The 18,529-nt window shown below is 30.8% G+C and overlaps 2 protein-coding genes and 1 long non-coding RNA gene across 4 annotated transcripts in view; 2 read left to right on the forward strand and 1 right to left on the reverse strand.

The window, feature by feature from the left end:
• LOC130443617 (protein cycle-like) overlaps positions 1 to 6,595 on the forward strand; it is a 97,597-nt gene extending 91,002 nt beyond the window's left edge. For both annotated transcript variants that reach the window (XM_056778400.1, XM_056778399.1), the window contains one exon: positions 1,149 to 6,595. In XM_056778400.1, the coding sequence (XP_056634378.1) occupies positions 1,149 to 1,205 (57 nt within the window). In that variant the 3' untranslated portion in view covers positions 1,206 to 6,595. The remainder of the gene's footprint in view (positions 1 to 1,148) is intronic.
• Positions 1,583 to 17,180, reverse strand: LOC130443616 (importin-4-like). Its single transcript, XM_056778398.1, has 16 exons — positions 16,950 to 17,180; positions 16,679 to 16,851; positions 16,409 to 16,583; positions 14,602 to 14,787; positions 13,226 to 13,483; positions 12,939 to 13,161; positions 12,543 to 12,888; positions 11,933 to 12,159; positions 11,642 to 11,877; positions 11,387 to 11,589; positions 10,987 to 11,332; positions 9,466 to 9,651; positions 9,195 to 9,403; positions 9,003 to 9,135; positions 8,211 to 8,388; positions 1,583 to 7,945 (listed from the first exon to the last, which is right to left on the reverse strand). Exons 1-16 carry the CDS (start codon positions 17,001 to 17,003, stop codon positions 7,818 to 7,820), a joined length of 3,261 nt encoding a protein of 1,086 aa, XP_056634376.1. The 5' UTR covers positions 17,004 to 17,180; the 3' UTR covers positions 1,583 to 7,817.
• A 220-nt stretch (positions 17,181 to 17,400) lies between these two features.
• On the forward strand, positions 17,401 to 18,413 carry LOC130442708 (uncharacterized). The gene is made up of 2 exons (XR_008909793.1): positions 17,401 to 18,013; positions 18,074 to 18,413. It is a non-coding gene; the product is annotated as an uncharacterized LOC130442708 (long non-coding RNA).
• The last annotated feature ends 116 nt before the right edge of the window (positions 18,414 to 18,529 follow it).

An 18,529-nucleotide genomic window follows, 5' to 3' on the forward strand; every position in this document is an offset into this window, starting at 1 on the left:
TTCATTGTCTTATTCTTGTAGTTTGTAACATCTAGACTAGTCTACAAGGTCAAATTGGCGTTAATTCTACTTACTATTATCAAAATTTATCTGGAATTCTGCCTGAAAAGTGAATTCATCCATAAAAAATTCAGATCATTGTTCATAAAAAGTTAAGTAGCCTATAAATTCAGATCATTGTATTCAAATCATTGTGCCTAAGAAGTTAAGTTAAAAAATTCAGATCATTGTACCTAAAAAGTTGAAAAATCTATAAAAAATTCAGATCATTGTGCCTTAAAGTTAATCAACCCTTCAAAAAATTCAGATCATTGTACCTAAAAAGTTGAAAAACCCTTCAAAAAATTCAGATCATTGTGTCAAATAATAGGTTTTGGTTTTTTGCTTATAGCTCATAAAGTTAAATATTTTTGAATTAAAAGAAAAAAGATCCTTAAAGGTGAAACTTTATCTTATTTTATTAAAAAAAAACGCTCTAATTTCCGGAACAGTACATCAATTAAAAAAATTGTTCTATGGTACATGATACATAATGATACACTTTTTCTGCACAAAAATTAATTGGCAATTCCAGGTCCCATTGAAGGGACACAATAAAGTGTTACAATTAAATACATGTACTATATGGTATCTAGGTTGTTGCTTCCATTGAAAAATCCGCCCAAACCATTCTGGAACCTCCTCCAAAACGTTTCCTTTTATGCAACTTTGCGTGAATCTTTCTCCAGGTCTTCAGTAGACCCTGTCTTGGGCTACGGTTAATTTGAAGCCAGTAGATTATCTTTTTGGCTCAAGGTTAGCTTCTTTAAATCTACTTATGACCGTCCAGACACTTAAAGCTACTCCTTGTGTTTCTGTGAGCTCTTGTTGGACTTGAACACCAGTGTGGGTCCAATTTTGTCTTCTGGAACCGCATCTTTGATGACACTTGTTGTGTCCATTTTTGGATAGATTTCTTGTTTTGTTGTTAACGGAGATGTGTTTCGGTTTTCATTAGGGTCAGTTACTTCTAATTACCACTATTGTAAACAAGCATAAAAAGGGTGGATTCCGATCATAACACATTGTTGATGTCACCTGAGTCGATTTTTTGCTCACAATCCTTAATAAAAGAACATAATAAACTGATAAGTGATTTTTTTTCTCAGAAAGATCCGGAAACACCTTTATATCAACATGACCAGTTTCTAAGCCATAATTTATAGAAGAAATCGTATGAAAAAGCAAAATTAGATCCTAGAATTGGAAGACTGACCGACTAGGGCCATACTTAAGGAACATACACTCGTCTGCGTACAAAAACTTAATTGCGGGAAGTGTAATATTTATAATATACATGTTCCATTCCTTTGGATAGATTTTAGAAAAAAAAATACTTGTTTTCTTTAAAAAAAAATGAAAAACGTGCGGTAGTTTTTTTAAACCAGTACTGGCTTTTAGTTTCTGATAAAATAAGACGTTCTATTGAAAATAATTTTTTTTCTAAGTTGTTTTGCAATGTTATTCATTTTTTCATTTTCTAGGGTCAATCCGAGGAATAGATATTGTCAAACTGAACGAAAAAGAAACATTAAGAAAATGTAAAAACAATGTTTTATTTTATAAATATATTAGGGCGTAATACAACTTGTACAGATTTTTTTAATATTCTCGTAATATATATTAATTATTATAGGAATTAATTATAGTAAAACTGTGATGAAGACTTTATTCATGTTAATTTTAGGATTAATGTCTGTTTTTTTTTGTATAAAAATATACGAAGATATCATAGGTACAAAAAATGACTTTGGGATTCAAGTACTCTCGTCAAAGATCGACAATTTTCTAAATCAATAGATCACTAAAATAAATAAAAAAAAAAATTATTCCGTACTAAATGTACGGTACCGATAAGTTTTACCCCTCTACACTAAACACCGAGGTAAAAAGTTTATCTTCAGTTTCTGAAGACGATAACTTTATTATCGAAACGCGCGTCAGCGCGTAAAAGGTGTGTCAGTATGAATCCAACTCAACCGTCAATTTTTATTTTCAACGAGGTGTTTTATAACGTACCAACTATTGTCACCCGTTTTACCCCATCCCCTTGACTGCTACACCATCAGATTTTTCAAATAGCAAGAAGGGTCGTGCGATTCTGCCACCCCATCCTTCTAGCGCCGTTCTTGCGAAAATCTTACGTTCCCAGCAGTTCAAAATCCGCTCACTTGTCGTTATAGTCCATGTCTCGCATCCCTATGTGACTACGGGACGAGTTATTGCCTTGTAAATTGTGAGCATTGACTTTCGTGAGAATCCTGAAGCATTTCCTTCATTTATCAAAGACCCAAGATATTTGAATTGGTGGTACGATGTTCTCTGATTTGGAACGCGGTTTGGGAGGTCGGTATTCTCCTTGAGGTTCTCATGGTTTTCTGTTTTTTGATTTTGAGTCCTGTTACTTCACCTACTCGCTTGAACTACAAATGGTTCGTGCCATGATGTCATCATCATCCGCATAGGCGCAAATAGTCCCAATGGGATTCCTTCGGAAGCTCCTTGCAACACCTTCCAGTGAGAAATTGTCGCTAGTGGCACTCCCCGATACCTTCACTCTGCCAGAAGCGTTCCTCATTGTCATTCTAACCATGCGCACCAATTAGGTGTTGTTCATTCTGAGGAAAGTACATAACATATTCCCTCTAGAATTGCAAAAGATTTATTTTAGAATCTTACATCCTATACAAACACCATCTTTTTACCATACAAGCATTTATGGCCCAGAAAAAATTGAACCACCACTTTTGTTTACCTTATTCCAATCCTATATGTAGGTATAACTTAGTCAATCGAATCGATTCCTCCCATATGTACTATAGGCTTTGAATGGAGTTTTTTTTTGGGGCCCTACAACTTAATTTATATTTTATGGTACTCGGAAAAACATTTCGGGTGGAGTGAAAGGTTATATTTCTTACATAAGTATATCTACAGATTCTTCCATGATACATACACTTGTTTAGATTCCCTTTTCCTATTGAAATGATCTAACTGATCCATATTAAGCTCATCTTTCTATATAAGCATTATTCAGAAGAATGTACAGAACCTTATGCAATACTCGTTCTTGTATCATACAAGCCCACAAAAAAATCCAAAAGTTTATTCTAATCATATAAGTGGGTGTGAATTAGTCGATCAAATTGATTCCTTTTATATGAACTAGAGTTATTTGAATCGAGACTCTTTTTGGAATACCTATTCGTGGATTATGGGGCCCTGTACACAATTTATCAAAACGACATTAGTGTCATTTCATCGGACCATATTAAATTTCCCATTGGAAATCATTCGACATTTACCCCATATATCTCAAGGAAATGAAAAGTTATATCCTGTGTAGGTAGTTCTTTATAATTTATTTTATTTCCACGTAATGTCCCTTTTCCTACAGGACTTTTTTGTTAAATTTGTTCGAGTTATAATCACATTATATCAAAAATATAAATTTTTTTCACATTGATCTTTGTAAAATTCAGTTTTTCTTGACAAGAAGCAACTTTCGTTTCTTGACATGATTTTTTTTCCAATTCCATGCTTTGACCATATCAAAATAAAGAATGAAGTTCAGAAGGTAACTGTCTAAAGAGTTAAACCACATGTTTATATTTTACCTTCACACTTTTGACATTGAAAGTTTATGAAAAAACTGAAAATTTTTTATTCCCAGAAAATTCTGAATTGTCATGCAACTTTAGTTGCAATTGGTTACGCTTTTCATTTAAAGAAGTTTCCTGAAAAATCGAAACTTTACAAGAAAAACTGTATTTTTAGCTGAAAATGTTTGTCAATTTTAATTTAGGGATTGATATAATCATTGTATAAAGAATAGGATTCTATTCTTTATACAATTCTATAATCAACTTGATCATTAAATTGTTGATCTTATAAATCATTTTTCAATATACCGAATCGATTCCTTCCAGTTTGTTACTTTTATATTGCATAACTGCCAGACATTTTGGTAAAATCTTTTTTTTCCTCGAAATTTATACGTAAAATAATTAATACTAAATCAATAAAATTATAAATGACCAACTAAATTACCAGATTTAAAATTAATCGATTTTTATATTGGATAAAATTTATTATATGACTGTTTAGTCCAAAAGAACTGATTGTAAATTAAGTCAACACCGGTAACAAATTAAGATTAATACATCAGGGTACAATTACCAGCATAAGACATTTTTCCCATCACATTTTTTAACCATTTCAATCATCGTTAAACAGTAGCAGAAAAAATGTAAATTGAAAGAGTTACTGTTTCGCAAATAAAACATTTGATATTTTAAAACATGAGTTGCTCAAATTATAATTGAAAATATGTATAGAAAGACTGAAATTTATACAAAAAAATTAAAATATATTAAAAAAAAACGATTCTGATATGTAATTAGAATATTTTGTTAATTCAAAGTATCATGAATATGAAGGTTGTAAAGTCTGATGCTTTATTCTGGAAAAAACGATTCTAGAATTTAATTTTTCATAATATATTGAATTCGGAAGAAATTTTTTTCAGTAAACCATTTATTTCGAATAATCCCTTACCACATTCAACCAAAAGTGAGTATTGTAACATGCCAATAGGTTTGTTATGGTTTTCGTATTTTGTTAATTACTGTGGTTCACATCTTTCATTTAGTCGCTTCCAAAATATATTAATTTGTCAATTTCCTCATTTGAGTGATATTAAAGTTACAAAATTTCATTTTTAGATTGTTTTCCTCTACTACTATAGTGATATGCAGTAACATCAGGTCCAGCTTGAAAATCATCAAACTACCCAGTGATGTAGTACTGAAATTAACTGTACCGAAGCTGTGAGTAGTGACTAACCTCCTTAATATAATTTAGATTAAGCACTACAAGATATGGTGTACTCTCAATGAATTTCTTTTTGTGATTTCTCTAAGACATCTCTATCGCTAAATTCAGCCATTCAGTAGTCTATTTAATCGCTCCGGCCTCTCTACACCACTGAGACAACCGTTATCACTGTAATACCACTGTTAGACTGTTATAGAAACTGCAACAATCAACCCTTCTTCAGATAAATTATGTCGCCTCCAGTATAAATCTTCATACAATATACAACTTTAATTCCGCCTTTTTATAATATTTTTTCAAAATTTCGATTTGTTATAAAAATTTATGTATAATAGGGTACCATGTATACTGTGACCCAAAGGATTTATTGTGCCCCCGTTTCTTGTTGCGGTACTGGGGATCTCACTGTTTACAGCTAATCTATTAATCCCACTCCTCTTAAAAAGTTCTGGAGTGTCTCACACTTTGAGAGAATGTGGATAGAGGTTTCTTCCTCTGCAACACAGAATATGCACGCTGCATTATCTGCTAAATTTAGCGTCTTTAGGTATCCTTTGAGGCGACATTGCCCCAATAGGACTCCTTTCAATATTTGTAGATTGTTTTTACTGATACATTCAGCAAATTTTCTTTCGTTATAGTTTCCCAGGAGTGCCTTTGCCTGTCTCAACCCCTGTAGATTAGTTATCCTAATAATTGGTTTTGCTCCTATCTACTTCCTTTTCAATTGCTTATTACCAATTTCCAAATACAAGCATATGAGATCAATAACATAAAAATGAAAAAAAGTAGAATTAAAATGGATGTGGTTCGCTACAGCTAATTCTTCAGATCAAAATGTATGGTCATTGAGGACGAACTTCAACCACAGCATAATTTATCAAATTGGCTTCCTAGGAGGTAAAGTAAAAGAATCTTAAAATGAAATTTCGCTATTTAAACAACACTCAAATGGAAATAGAATACTAATTAATTTATTTTTTTATTAATTATATTTTTTTATTTAGAAAAGGTTAAATAAATGTTATTTGTAATGTGAACAACAAATAAATTATAATTTATAAACTGGGAGTACTTGAATACCGTTTTATAAATATTACCTGTAATACTTATCGTTGTACATTATTAATGTTTTAAACGGTTTTTATGTTATATATCTGTTTAGAGCAGCAACAATGTACTCAATAAATTGAATATGTACAATTTTTAACTATTAGTAGGACCATAAGCATGAAGAAAAAGCCCCCACAACTTCCCATATTTATTTATAATAATTGCAAACACTTTGTTAACGACACTAAGAACTACAAACAAAATAACTTACAAATTAGGCTTCTAGTTGAGCGTGAGGTTTCTTAAATGTCACTATTTTTGTGAATATTAACAATCATTTCAATATATAGTTTGTTATCGCTTAAAAAGTGTTTGTAAGGGAAGTTTATATAATAAAAAACATCCCTAATATTGAAGGGATATTCTTGAATAGTTTCATTAGCATCAAATTAAGGGGAATTTCTGTCGAGTCTAATACGAAAGGTCTCTGTACTATGAAAGTAGGAATTGAAAGGATTTTGGGGGTAGTTGATATTTTGTAATTTTATTTTTTATTAATTGTACAAAACGAGAAAGGATGTGATTACCCGCAAAATACTATTAATAATTTTATATTTGTTTGCCACCATACAATTTTAATTCAAAAATATATTAATTACAACTTGAACAAGTATTTTAATTTCAATTACCAAAAATGGTTTATTTAACAAGATGTAAGTACGAGGGTTGCTATTTATATTGCAAAGGGAACAGGTTATTATAAAGAAATAAAATATTTATTACATCAACTTATATATTAAATTCAATATAAAAATAACAAAGGCACATGCCACAATGAAATATTCACCAAAATTCAAATATCTTTCCAGAAACAAAATATTTTTTACCAATTTGTCTACCTAAAAACCTAATCAGATCAAAGAGACTTAAAATCCTCAATCCATAATTTTCAGAGTATACTAGGTAGAGCTGAGTCGATATGTGTATCGGACACTACTGAAAATTTGCGTAGAATACTTTTCCAAGGAACTCGTTTCATTTCAAATATTGTCACCGGTTTTGGTGTATTCACTAAAACGTGCTCCTCAGAAAACTCAGTTTATTGAGGTATAACTTATAAATTTGATGAAAACGAAAAACAGTCGTGTTACTAAGATGGATACCCACGAATATGTTGATGTGAATCAAGAAAATTGAATAAAATTTTAATACTGTGATGTAAGTTCACTTAATCTACTTATGAGGTTCCTAATTGTAACTGCTTCAGTTTAAAAGGTTCTACTTTGTGCGAAATTAATTCACCACTTCATTGCATGTAAAGTTGGAAGCTATAAATTTAAATTAAGTGGAAACAAGGCAATTGAATTGATATGTCATAATTTATTTTTAAAAGAAATGAGATTGATGAATATAAGTAACTTAACATGGAAAGAGACTACAGAAATAGTTAAAAACAGAAGAAAATGGAGAGTCCTCGTCATCAAAAGAAGCCCACATAACTATGTAAGAGGATAGCAATCTCATGGTTTTACCACAACTGCTGAAGCACCAATAGGTGCGCTTTGCTCCACTGGGAGCTATATGACGATGATGATGAAATATACAAGATGACGAGGAAAATTGTACAGATTTAATCAGCAAAAATGTGTGACAGTTATTGTGAGAATATGATAATTTCATTTCGATTTTGAAGATATTTGTAGTTTGGTATTTACAAAGAACGTTAGTCAATTGAGTAAAACGTAAAAACTTTCTATAAATAAATATATACTTAAACATTATGATTAAATTATTTTTGTTCTGTTTCGTGAAGAAAAAAGCACAGAAATTGGAGTACAACAGGAAAATAGAACATCTTAGCTTCGAAGTTATTTTAACATAGGTTTTATTTAGGATGATAATAGTTTTTGTATCGATTCTGTCGCGGCTGGTTCTAGGGAAGACACGGAATTAGCAAATTCTTGAGGAAAATCGCGGTTGATAGTTTTTATAAATTCCCCCAATACATTTTTGATATCTGAAAATAAAAAAAAAACAATTTAAAAATTTTAATGTCTTTTGGATTTCACGGAAATCACATTTTTTGAAATAAGTTTAAATTTATTTGTTTGGGATCTTAAAATATTTGGAGTCATATTACGATAAAGACCTAAGACCTAAAATCAAGACAAATCATCATAAAAAATATATAAAATGGTCTAAAAACTGAAGAGTTGAAGAAAATTGAACCAAAATTATGAATATCTTGGAGCAACTTCCTTAGTAGACGCCAAAGCACTTACCATCATTAGGTGTTTGTCCTTTATAATAAATATGAACTAAAACTTTTATAACGTCAACTAAATGTTGTTTCAGCACTGAATTTCCCTGTTGGTACAGGGAGTAAAAACATTTGACGACAGCTTCGTTTTCTTGGAAATCGTCTCTTAACGGAAGTTTTTGTAAAAACGCAGGGAAAACCTGAAACATATATTTGTTAGAACGAATAAAAATATCTAAAAACTATATTACTTGAATGATTTAATTGTTTTCGAAATATTAAAATTTGGGAGGGAATGAAACAATAATTATTGTAACATTAATTCAATTATTGTCAGTATATGACATCCGATGTTTCTAGTATCTCAAATTGACAATGACAAAAGTAGATATCAAAAAATGGAAAAACCAAAACACAAATGGGAGATTTTGTGTTAAAACAAAAATAGGAGATTTGGTGTATTAAAACAAAACAAAATCTGAGGTATTTGGTATCAAAAAACAAAACAAAATATTTGATGTTCTATAATCTGTAACATATTCAAACAAGAAATTTTGAAATTGATTAACATACACAAAGCAAAAATTGAAAAACAAAAATGAGATTTGAAATCAATAAAGACCGAAAAATGAGACATTTAGTATTAGAAAACCTCAAAACAAAAGTATTTTGTGTCAAATAATATGATAATTATTAAAAAATGATATGTTAAGATACAGTACATCAAAAAAATCAGAATTACTGGAGGTATAAATTCAAATTATAAAGTATTAGACATAAAAACAAAATAACAGCGAATTATTATGATACTCACTTGATCTAATGGTATACCATTAGCATTGACTAATATCATTTTAGCTAGAGCACCGCAAATATTATCTAAGGTTCCTGAATGTGTTTCCTTCGAAACGGCAGTTGAAAGAGCTTGTAAAATATCCGAATATTGACTAAAATGAATATTTATAATATTAAATGATTTGAGAATATACATATACTTTTAATTTACCCAAAAACTTTATCTTTTCCGTGTAAAATCATTTCTCCTAAACCGAATATGGCGTTATTCCTCACTTCACCTGCAGAATCTCTAGCACCAGTAAACCATAAATTTAATAGTGTAGGAACGAATTTTTCTACATAAATATCCAAGTACTTCATACATTCGGCTAAAGTACCGAAGGCAAATGATCTTTGGGCGATACTATGTTGCTTTTTCTAAAATTGAAAAAATTATTATAATAAAGTATGAATTGTATAGAAAATTCAATACCACTCACCGTCCTAGCGGACATTAATTGCAATATATTCGGAAAATACGATGCCAAATCATCGGGGCGTATAGCTGCCGAAAATTTCGGTATAACATCACCAGCAGACTCCAATAATAATTCGTCTTGTTCGGCTTCGACGTCATCTTCGTTATTTTCAGTTTGACCAGCTAGATCAGTATCCTGACACATTGTCTACAACAGAACATTAATATTATAAAATATATAACAAATTTTCCGATAAAAAATAATCACAAACGAAAATTCAATATTGGGAATGAAAGGATTTCTATCTTCATGAAGTTTTCACATAACAACTATTTTTGTTCACCCTTTAATTAAATTTAAAAGATTTTTTTATTATTCTACGTAACCACCCTTTTATCTTAAATTCAGTTTTTTGGGGGGGTGAGAAAGAAGTGAATAATTTTTTTTTGGAAACGACACTTTTATCCCCTTGGGTCATCATATTCCAGCAGAACTTTGTTTAAACTCTTGGTAATAACTCTTCTAATGATATGGCTTTCAACTAATCAATAAATCTTTTGAACATTTTCCAAAGTTTCAAAATGATGTCCTTTTAAATCATTTTTTCGGATTCTCAAAAGACACATGGATATTCACAAAAACAAAAATTGATACTGCAATGTTGCTATAAATTCCAATGCTCCATTTTTGTGACACACAACAAAATATAACTTCACTGACGACATTACTCAGGATTTGGTCCTGTCTGAACATAAAATCACCCTAAGTTCGCTTGTTGGGTGTTGAGGTTATGAGCTATATATCCTGGCAGAAGTAGCTAAGTAAACTTAGCAAGCAAAAAGCTTGGAGCTTTCTTTAAAACCAAGCATACCCTGAGGAGAGCTCGACTCAATGGACCACTTATAGCATAGATGGACTCTGTTTTATCGATACTACCACAGTAGATCTACTTCCGAGCTGTTAAACATAATCCTACCTAGAGTAGTAGTTACAAGACCTACTCGACAACACCGAGTTTGTCTGCAAACGCTCAGAAGTCAATTTATCGGGAACCCATCCTTTGGAGAAGTACAAGCTTGTGGGAACAGCTACCAAGGTTCGTGTTTCCCGATTACTACAACATACAAAAGTCCAAGATCAATATATGGTGTTAAAACTCCGAGTCATAAACAAACCAATCTAGCACAGACTTTGCCAGATCGCTCAATATGTTTCCACTCTAATTTCTTTTCTCAGACCTCTCGTATATGTAAGATAAATTCAATATACAATTTGATGAATAAACTTGCATTGTTCACTTTCTTTACTAATTATTCTTGTTATAATACCAGTTTTTAGTATGTTGAGCCAATTTCACATTAGACATGACACAATTTAACTAAAAAGTCACGAGTATTTGGTATAAATTAAATAATCCTCAGTATATTTCTAAAACAAGAGTTATTTTTCATGATATATGTCGATATGTAATTCAATTTCTGAATAATTAATTTTTAAATGAACACAAAGTTACAAGGCAGAAAAATTGTAAACTGAACTTACTTTTAAATTCAAAACATCGACAACACAGTTCATGATAGCCTCTCTATGACCGTCAATAACGAAAACTTCTCCTTTAATTTCATCTAAAAGTGTCGTGTAAGAATCCAAACATACCATAACTACACTTCTTTCTTCATCGGCTCTTATTAATTCAGCGCACTTTGGTACAAACATTTGTAACGCTCTATACAAAGATTGTTTGTTATCAGGAGTACTGTATTTGTATAATGTTATGCAAAATTGGAGGAGTGCCTCCACTGAAGCTTTCCGAATATCATCTTGCGGGTAGTTGATTAATTTGAAAATCTCTTCAAAACATTTTTCGATATATGGAAGAAAAGCAGCTCTGAAATATGAGATATAAAAAAATGCGTTTCAACTTAATTCTTATAATTGTTACCCTGTATTTAAACATATATCCTTTAAGGATAGACACGCTTGTTCTTTTTCTTCATTATAAGAATTTTCTACGGAATATCGACATTGAGTAGAATCTCCGCTTCCTGACGAAGAACCGTCTATGTCTTCTTCTATATCCTCGTCATCTTCTGACAACTCACCATAGACATCTATTTCATCCTTATCTTCATCTTCGTAATGAGTCTAAACAGTTAAAAAGTTAACTAGAAGATATTTGTAAGTTAAATGAACTTACCACAATTCCTTCACTACTTTGAATACTTCCAATCATTTCATTCACTATTTTCGGCAAAGCCGGACTTAATTCTTCCTTCATATTTATTGCTAGAGCTGCGAAAAGGGCATAAACACTTTTATTTATATCAGGATCAGATGTACCCTCTAATATTTTTAATCCCAGTTGTAAACAATCACCAGTTAAAGGTCGGAAGTTTTCAGGACCAATAAACTGTGCTACAACTGCCAAAGATTCTAAAAATAAAACTCCTTTAAAATTATCAAAATCATAGAGGAAACATATAATTACCAATTGCATAGCACTGAATTTGGTGAATTTCAGAATTCGGATCTGAATTAATGTATACCTTCAAAATATCGATGACTTTAGAAAAATATGGTAATAAACCTTCTTTTACTGCACTAGCTACTGATCCTAATGTACTCAATGCTACTCTTTTTAATTGAAGAGAAAAACCGTTTGGATCCAATGCGGCGAATATTCTTTCCATTAGTGTAGGCAAATAAGGCAATAATCTTGAAAAATATAACAAAAATTTTATTAAAAGAAATTTGTAATCCTAGATATAGGGACACTACACACAACAGCTTTATTACATGATCTTGGTATTTTCCTGTACTAACAGCTCGAATAAATTATTATTCTATTAAGGATATTTGACTCGAATCATTTTATAAATTATCTTATTTTTAAAGCAATAAAAATATGCTCAATCAATAAAGTAAATCTGCGCTGTTATATTCTAATGGTACGTGTTTTTTTAATTGAGTTGAAATGCTCGTTTATCAATTTACTACAGGTAATCTTACTATTTTTAACGACCTTCTCGTTTATTAACTATTGTTTTTTTGAGGAATAAAAATTTCGTGACCTAGGTTTCATATACAGAACCACTTACCCTTCATCCAAATTTTCACAGAACGTTTCCAAAGCATAAAACAACCTGTCTAAACTCGGAGGATCTTTTTTCTCGGCTTCCATTTGTATAAAAGTTTGTCCCAAACATTCAAACAACACCGGTAATAATTCTGAGGCGTATTGACTTATCTCTGGTTGTAAATGTTCAGCGAACTGCCCCAAAGCAAAGAACGCCGCATTTCTAACAACTGCATTAGGATTGTGTATAGCTGAACACACGCATTTGAGGAAAGCTTCCAGGTATTTGTTTCTAATGCATTCTGAACAACCTTCGGCTAATACAGCCAACGATAAATATGCGGCTTTCTGAGAATAAATTTCCCCACCTTAAAAATTACAATAATCAATGTAATCAACTATACTATAATTATATTACCTTGTATTGCTGGCTCTACTTTAGTCAAAACGTAAGGTATTACTTTCTCAGCTGGGATATTAAGAGCGATGAGGTCTAGAGTTTGAGTTGCAGCTGTAATGGATGTAAATTGATCTGGATCACCCATGAAATATTCTTCGTTGCCCTCATCTTCCGGTTTTTGGGCCATTAAAAGTATCAAAACGTCGATAATAGGTTCAACAAGTTTATTTTTCTGAACTACCTATAAGAATAACATCAATTTATTATATAATTTCCATTGGCTAGCGATGAAAAAGTTTACAAACCTTTCCTTTCGACCTTATTAACCATCCCACAACACTAATAGCTTTGATTTGAACAGATTTCGGTGTACCACTGTTACTAGCTAACTGAAGGCACATTTCAATTATTGATTTCAAATGTGGCGCCACCACACTAACAGCAAATTCAATAAGTTCTTCTAGAAGTTCAAACATATCTACTGCTTTTTTTTCATCTTCGATTGCCATAGTGTTTATTATTTGAAGTATTTTTGGTAATAGAGAATGATATACGTTGATCATCTAAAAATAAATACAGTAAGAGTGTTTAATCTCAAATTGTGGTCAGACAACTAAAACGTAAAGATATAAATATCGAGTACGGAACTTAATGCGTTTTTCGGAATTTATATTTGATGATAGACACTGTAAACAAAAACACACAAAAACATTTATAGTAGCATCGGTAGATGGCATACAAATCTATATACATATACCTGTACTACACTATGAAATTAAAAAAAGACCATCGATGGCTAAATTAGGTTACTTTTGAAAAATGGGGAATTATATTAGTGTGTAAAGGTGGGCTGATGATACAACGAGAATCCCTTAGAAGTGCATATGCACTACCTGTCTTCAAAAACTTCAAAGCAGACAGGGTAATTCCTTGAGAAGGCCTATTAAGATCTGTTAACCATATATTAAGTTACACAATATGTCTCGTTTTTTATACACTATTAAAGTAACGGATTACATAATTTCTGTCTTATTTTAATGTAACTGTGATTTATTGTACACTGACCGGGAAGCGATTCTAAGTGTCCTTTAGACACTTCAAGTCCCAAGAAATTACTTACTTTTACATCCAACGAGAACACTAATCAGATTATTGAAAACCACTTTATTTGTTTATATTTTATGTTAATAAATAGTATTTACAAAGTCGTGTTTTAAGAACTAGTGGCTATTATGACCGATTATAACCTCCATAATATTCTAATGTTAAATAATCAATTTCAAAAATCAATGATTCTACAGAAATTGTTGACTACTACTTTTTTTTCAATCAAAAAGAGTTCAAACTGCTTTTATCACAACATGAGGATATCAAAGATACTAGTTGAAATAGATTGAGAGAAAATAATAACTGCTACCGAAATTAATTCACTGTATTTGCTGATTACACCTGTTATAAAATCTTTAATTCATAGAGATACCATATGAAAAAAAAAATCTGAAATCAAATTCGACAATTTGCCATTAGACCATTGACACTGAATGATGGGAAAGTTTCAATTATAATATCTGATTTATTTGATTTGGGGGCCATTGGGCGCCCCTTTGTTAGTAGCGCCCGAAGCACCACCTCCTTGCTACGCCACTGATTTAATTAATAATTAAACTAAAACGACACTTACCTGCTGATGTCCACCAATAACAGACACAAGATTTTTCATTGTGATTACTGTATAATATGCTAAATTTGATTTTAAGTCGGTAACGTTATTGATTATATTTGTGAACAGAATAGCAAAAGATTCTGCATGAACTATATATGAGCTTTGAGCAATTTCAGTCATTATTGAAAGAGTATACATTCCAAGCTAAAAGAAAAACTATTTTCAATACATCGTCAGGAGAAGGAATTTGTTTAATAAAAATAATATTGTGCACAAACAAAAATACACCTTGTATACTTTTGTTTTAATGAAATAAAATTATATAAACTATAATACGGCAGCTAGCGGGGGTCCCGTAGCCGTTCTTACTCCCCTCAGTTTTAAAGCTTTTACTACCTGGTCGAGTAATTTGTAATAACTCTTAAACAAAGAAATATATAAAAAAAGTTTCAAACAAAAAAGATTTGTTTTAAAAAGGTCTACAAAAAATGTATCTACAGTTTTATGCATAAATCAATATTTGAAAAGTTATCATCAATATAATGCGAAATTGACATTATTTGACACTTTATCAGTCATTCCTTGGTTCCTACATGACGTAAAAAGATTTAAGGAAACTCATTTTAAACGTTAAAGTTTAAGCTTCAAAATGAGATGTGGTATAACTACTAAATTTTATCTGTTACAAATATACAGAAGTTTGAATGTACAAATTTTAATGAAGAAAAAGCACCGTAATTTGTGTTTTAAGGTTATATAAATGTAAAAAAACGAGATGCACCTTATAGTAGCTCAAAGTGTTAATCAATAAGAACAACTTTACCACTTCCAATTATGTTTTCGACCCTTAGTTGTAAAGTTGTACAGGTTTTAAACTTTGTGATCAGAGGTTAAAGTGCGCGTCCTGGATTACTCCTTTACAGTAACTTAATTGAAGTTAATTTTTGATGGTCTCAAAATATTTTCCATTATTTGTCTTGTGTAAAATAAAACTTACGATAAAAGCTTTTAATAATTTAATGCTACCAACAGGCCTTTTGGGCCTATAACTCAGAAATGATTCCTGAGTTAATTCCTCTCTCTCTCTCTCTCTCTCTCTCTCTTAGGTTTTCCATCACTTCTACAGACCATCTTTTCTTGTTCCTCGTCGGTCTATATCCATCATTTTTTTGTTGCTCCAAAGTGTGGCATTTTCTGTATATGATGCAGTCACTCTTCTTTTGAATCTCTTTATTTCACTCAGTTCTGCTTCTCCAAATAAATTCCATATTTCATTATTTATTCTTCCCAGATATAATTATCCATTCTTTTCACTCTTATAGATAATTATAACCTTTCATACAATAGAATTTTTCAATATTTGAAAGCAGTCTATAAACAGATAGAGGTCTTAATATTCTGGCGTTCTTAGTATGGTTGTCAGATGTTCAATTACTTATTTTATTATTTAATGAATAGTTCATTTTGAAGTGGTTTTGATGTTTTAATACAATGAATTTGGTCATTCATCAGGGGCTAGCCTTAAGGTGCGGTGCACTATTTTTCTTTTTGCATTTTTCCTTGCATTTTATCATATTTATAATCATTTTAAGTACACAATGCACACTACCAATTTCAGCCTGCCTTGCAGCATCTTTTACTCTATTCAATTTCTAAGGATTAATTAAGAAATAGTCAATTATTGACTTCTCCTTTCAATTGGGCTCCTCTTTGATAAATTTAAGAATATATCTTTCAATGGCATTACTATTATTAGTATCAAATCTTATAAATGAAAAATACATGGTTGATTTCAATATAAATTATATACTAAAAACAGCTTTACCTCTTTATCAAAATTATTTTCACTGCTAGTCAAAGTATGGATGAATTGCAAAACTTCAGGCCAAGTATTATCAGGAAACTCATGTTTTCCTATAATACCAATAAATTGAGCAATCGAATTTTTAACCAATTTTTCCTGTTCATTTACCAAAGCTTGAAGCATACCTTCTTTAATTCTAAAAATTTATTTATACCTTCATATTTGAAATTATATCACATTAAATTTTTTATTGAAAGAAAATGATGTGTTAATAGACATATTAATAAAAACCTGTTTCTTATGTCAACATTGATTCTGCTCCAATATCTCTTTTTACCGAATTTTCTCCTTAGAAGAACAGCAGCCGATTGTCTTATTTGCGGGTGAGAAGATGTTACTAGTACATCGCATAACGCCGGTACTGCTTCGGGTTTTTTAAAGGCTTCTCGAAGTTCTTTGGTACCCTAAAACATACATATATTTTTACAATTCTTTATATTAAAATTTAAAATATATGCACGTGTAATGTGAGGTTAGAAATATTAATTTTTTTTGAGCTTACCTCTTGAATAGTTTTACTGTTAGACACTAATAATTTTGATAATATTTCTTCCATATTGTTAAATAACTTTAAGTATATTACAATTTTATCGAATTGAACGTATTTAACAATTAAGATGAACTCGGTTGTAGGTTGTAATTTTTTTCTAATTATGAATATTGTAAATGCATACACAGTTCATATTCCCTCAATTTACAACCAATTAAAATCATCATCCGTGCGTAATATAAGAGACTAAATTTAATCATTAACGAAGAAGCATATACCTTTTTGAAGAGCGTTTTTGTGATATGAGTGAGATAGAAAGTTTTTAATATTTATGTAAGTGATCAACTGTACGCTATTTAAATACACGTTAGAAAATGACAATTCATAAGCGTTTTGCTGAGCAGTTTATTTATGTCATAACGCGTACAAAACACAACTTTGTTTATATCAAGGATCCAATCCTATAGGGTATAATATATAGCAAGTAGTAAATTCATATATGATGTAATAATTGAATAGTTTTTTGGAATGGAAAACATAGTAAATTCTGAGTATTTTATTTCAAACGTTACCTCCAGTAAACCCTATCAGAAATGAACTACAAAATTTATATAAAAATTTGTAGTGCATCTTAAATTTTCTTCTTCCAATCCTTAAATATATTTATAAGTTTACAAGTTCCTTTTTAAGGAATATGATTCTGTCAGCTAAAGTAGCTGAGTGTTTTTTCTCTTTGTACGTTAACCAAAAATTATCTATTTTATAGACGGTTCACGCAGATGAGTAAGGAAACTCAAATATGCAAAGCGCTTATTTTGAAAATCTTTGTGTATATCATTCATGAATAGACAATTGTATTTATTTTGAGCTTTTAGAGTGATAACATCGAGTTTTGATTTGTAGTATTGAAGTATTTTATCAATTTTTATTAGTAAAATGGCTAAAGTGAGTTCTGTGTTAGTAGGCATTAAGAAATATAAAGAACTGCGTTTGGATATGGGAAAAGGGTACTGTTCGGTGTGAATTACAATTGCAAACATAATGTTACTTCTACTGATGAGTTTATTAATAATAAGGTAATAAAAATTTTTTCAAAATTATCATTTTTATTCCAAATAATAAATTTTATCTTATAGGAGTTTTGGGCCTGAATAAATTGTCAGACTAATAGACTATTATCTACCTCTCTAGCCTCCAGGTAACTGGTCCAACTGTACGCCATGTCTGTTAACAATTGTTAATCAAAAACAAAACTTTTACTTTGAAATTATAATGAACCTGAAATATGAAAAGTTTAATTCGGTTTTCTACAGTTTTTCTGTAACCTCGTGAACTGGTTCACAAGCCAAATGGCCGACGATAGGGAATAATACAGTTGTACTCGCATTCTATGAAGAAATGTTTGTTTCTTTTTCACTTCAATCAAAGCTTTAGGATGTAGAAAGTGGAAATAAATAAGTAAATATGGTAAGCAGATATTTAAAAATTTTTATTGTTCATTCTTGACATGAGAAACATGTATCACCAGTACCGGAAGTGGCCATAATCTCAGGAAGGCTGACCGATATCGCGCCATGGATAAGTTTGTTCGA

The sequence above is a fragment of the Diorhabda sublineata genome, chromosome 4 (genome assembly GCF_026230105.1).
Source record: "Diorhabda sublineata isolate icDioSubl1.1 chromosome 4, icDioSubl1.1, whole genome shotgun sequence".
Lineage (NCBI taxonomy): Eukaryota > Metazoa > Arthropoda > Insecta > Coleoptera > Chrysomelidae > Diorhabda > Diorhabda sublineata.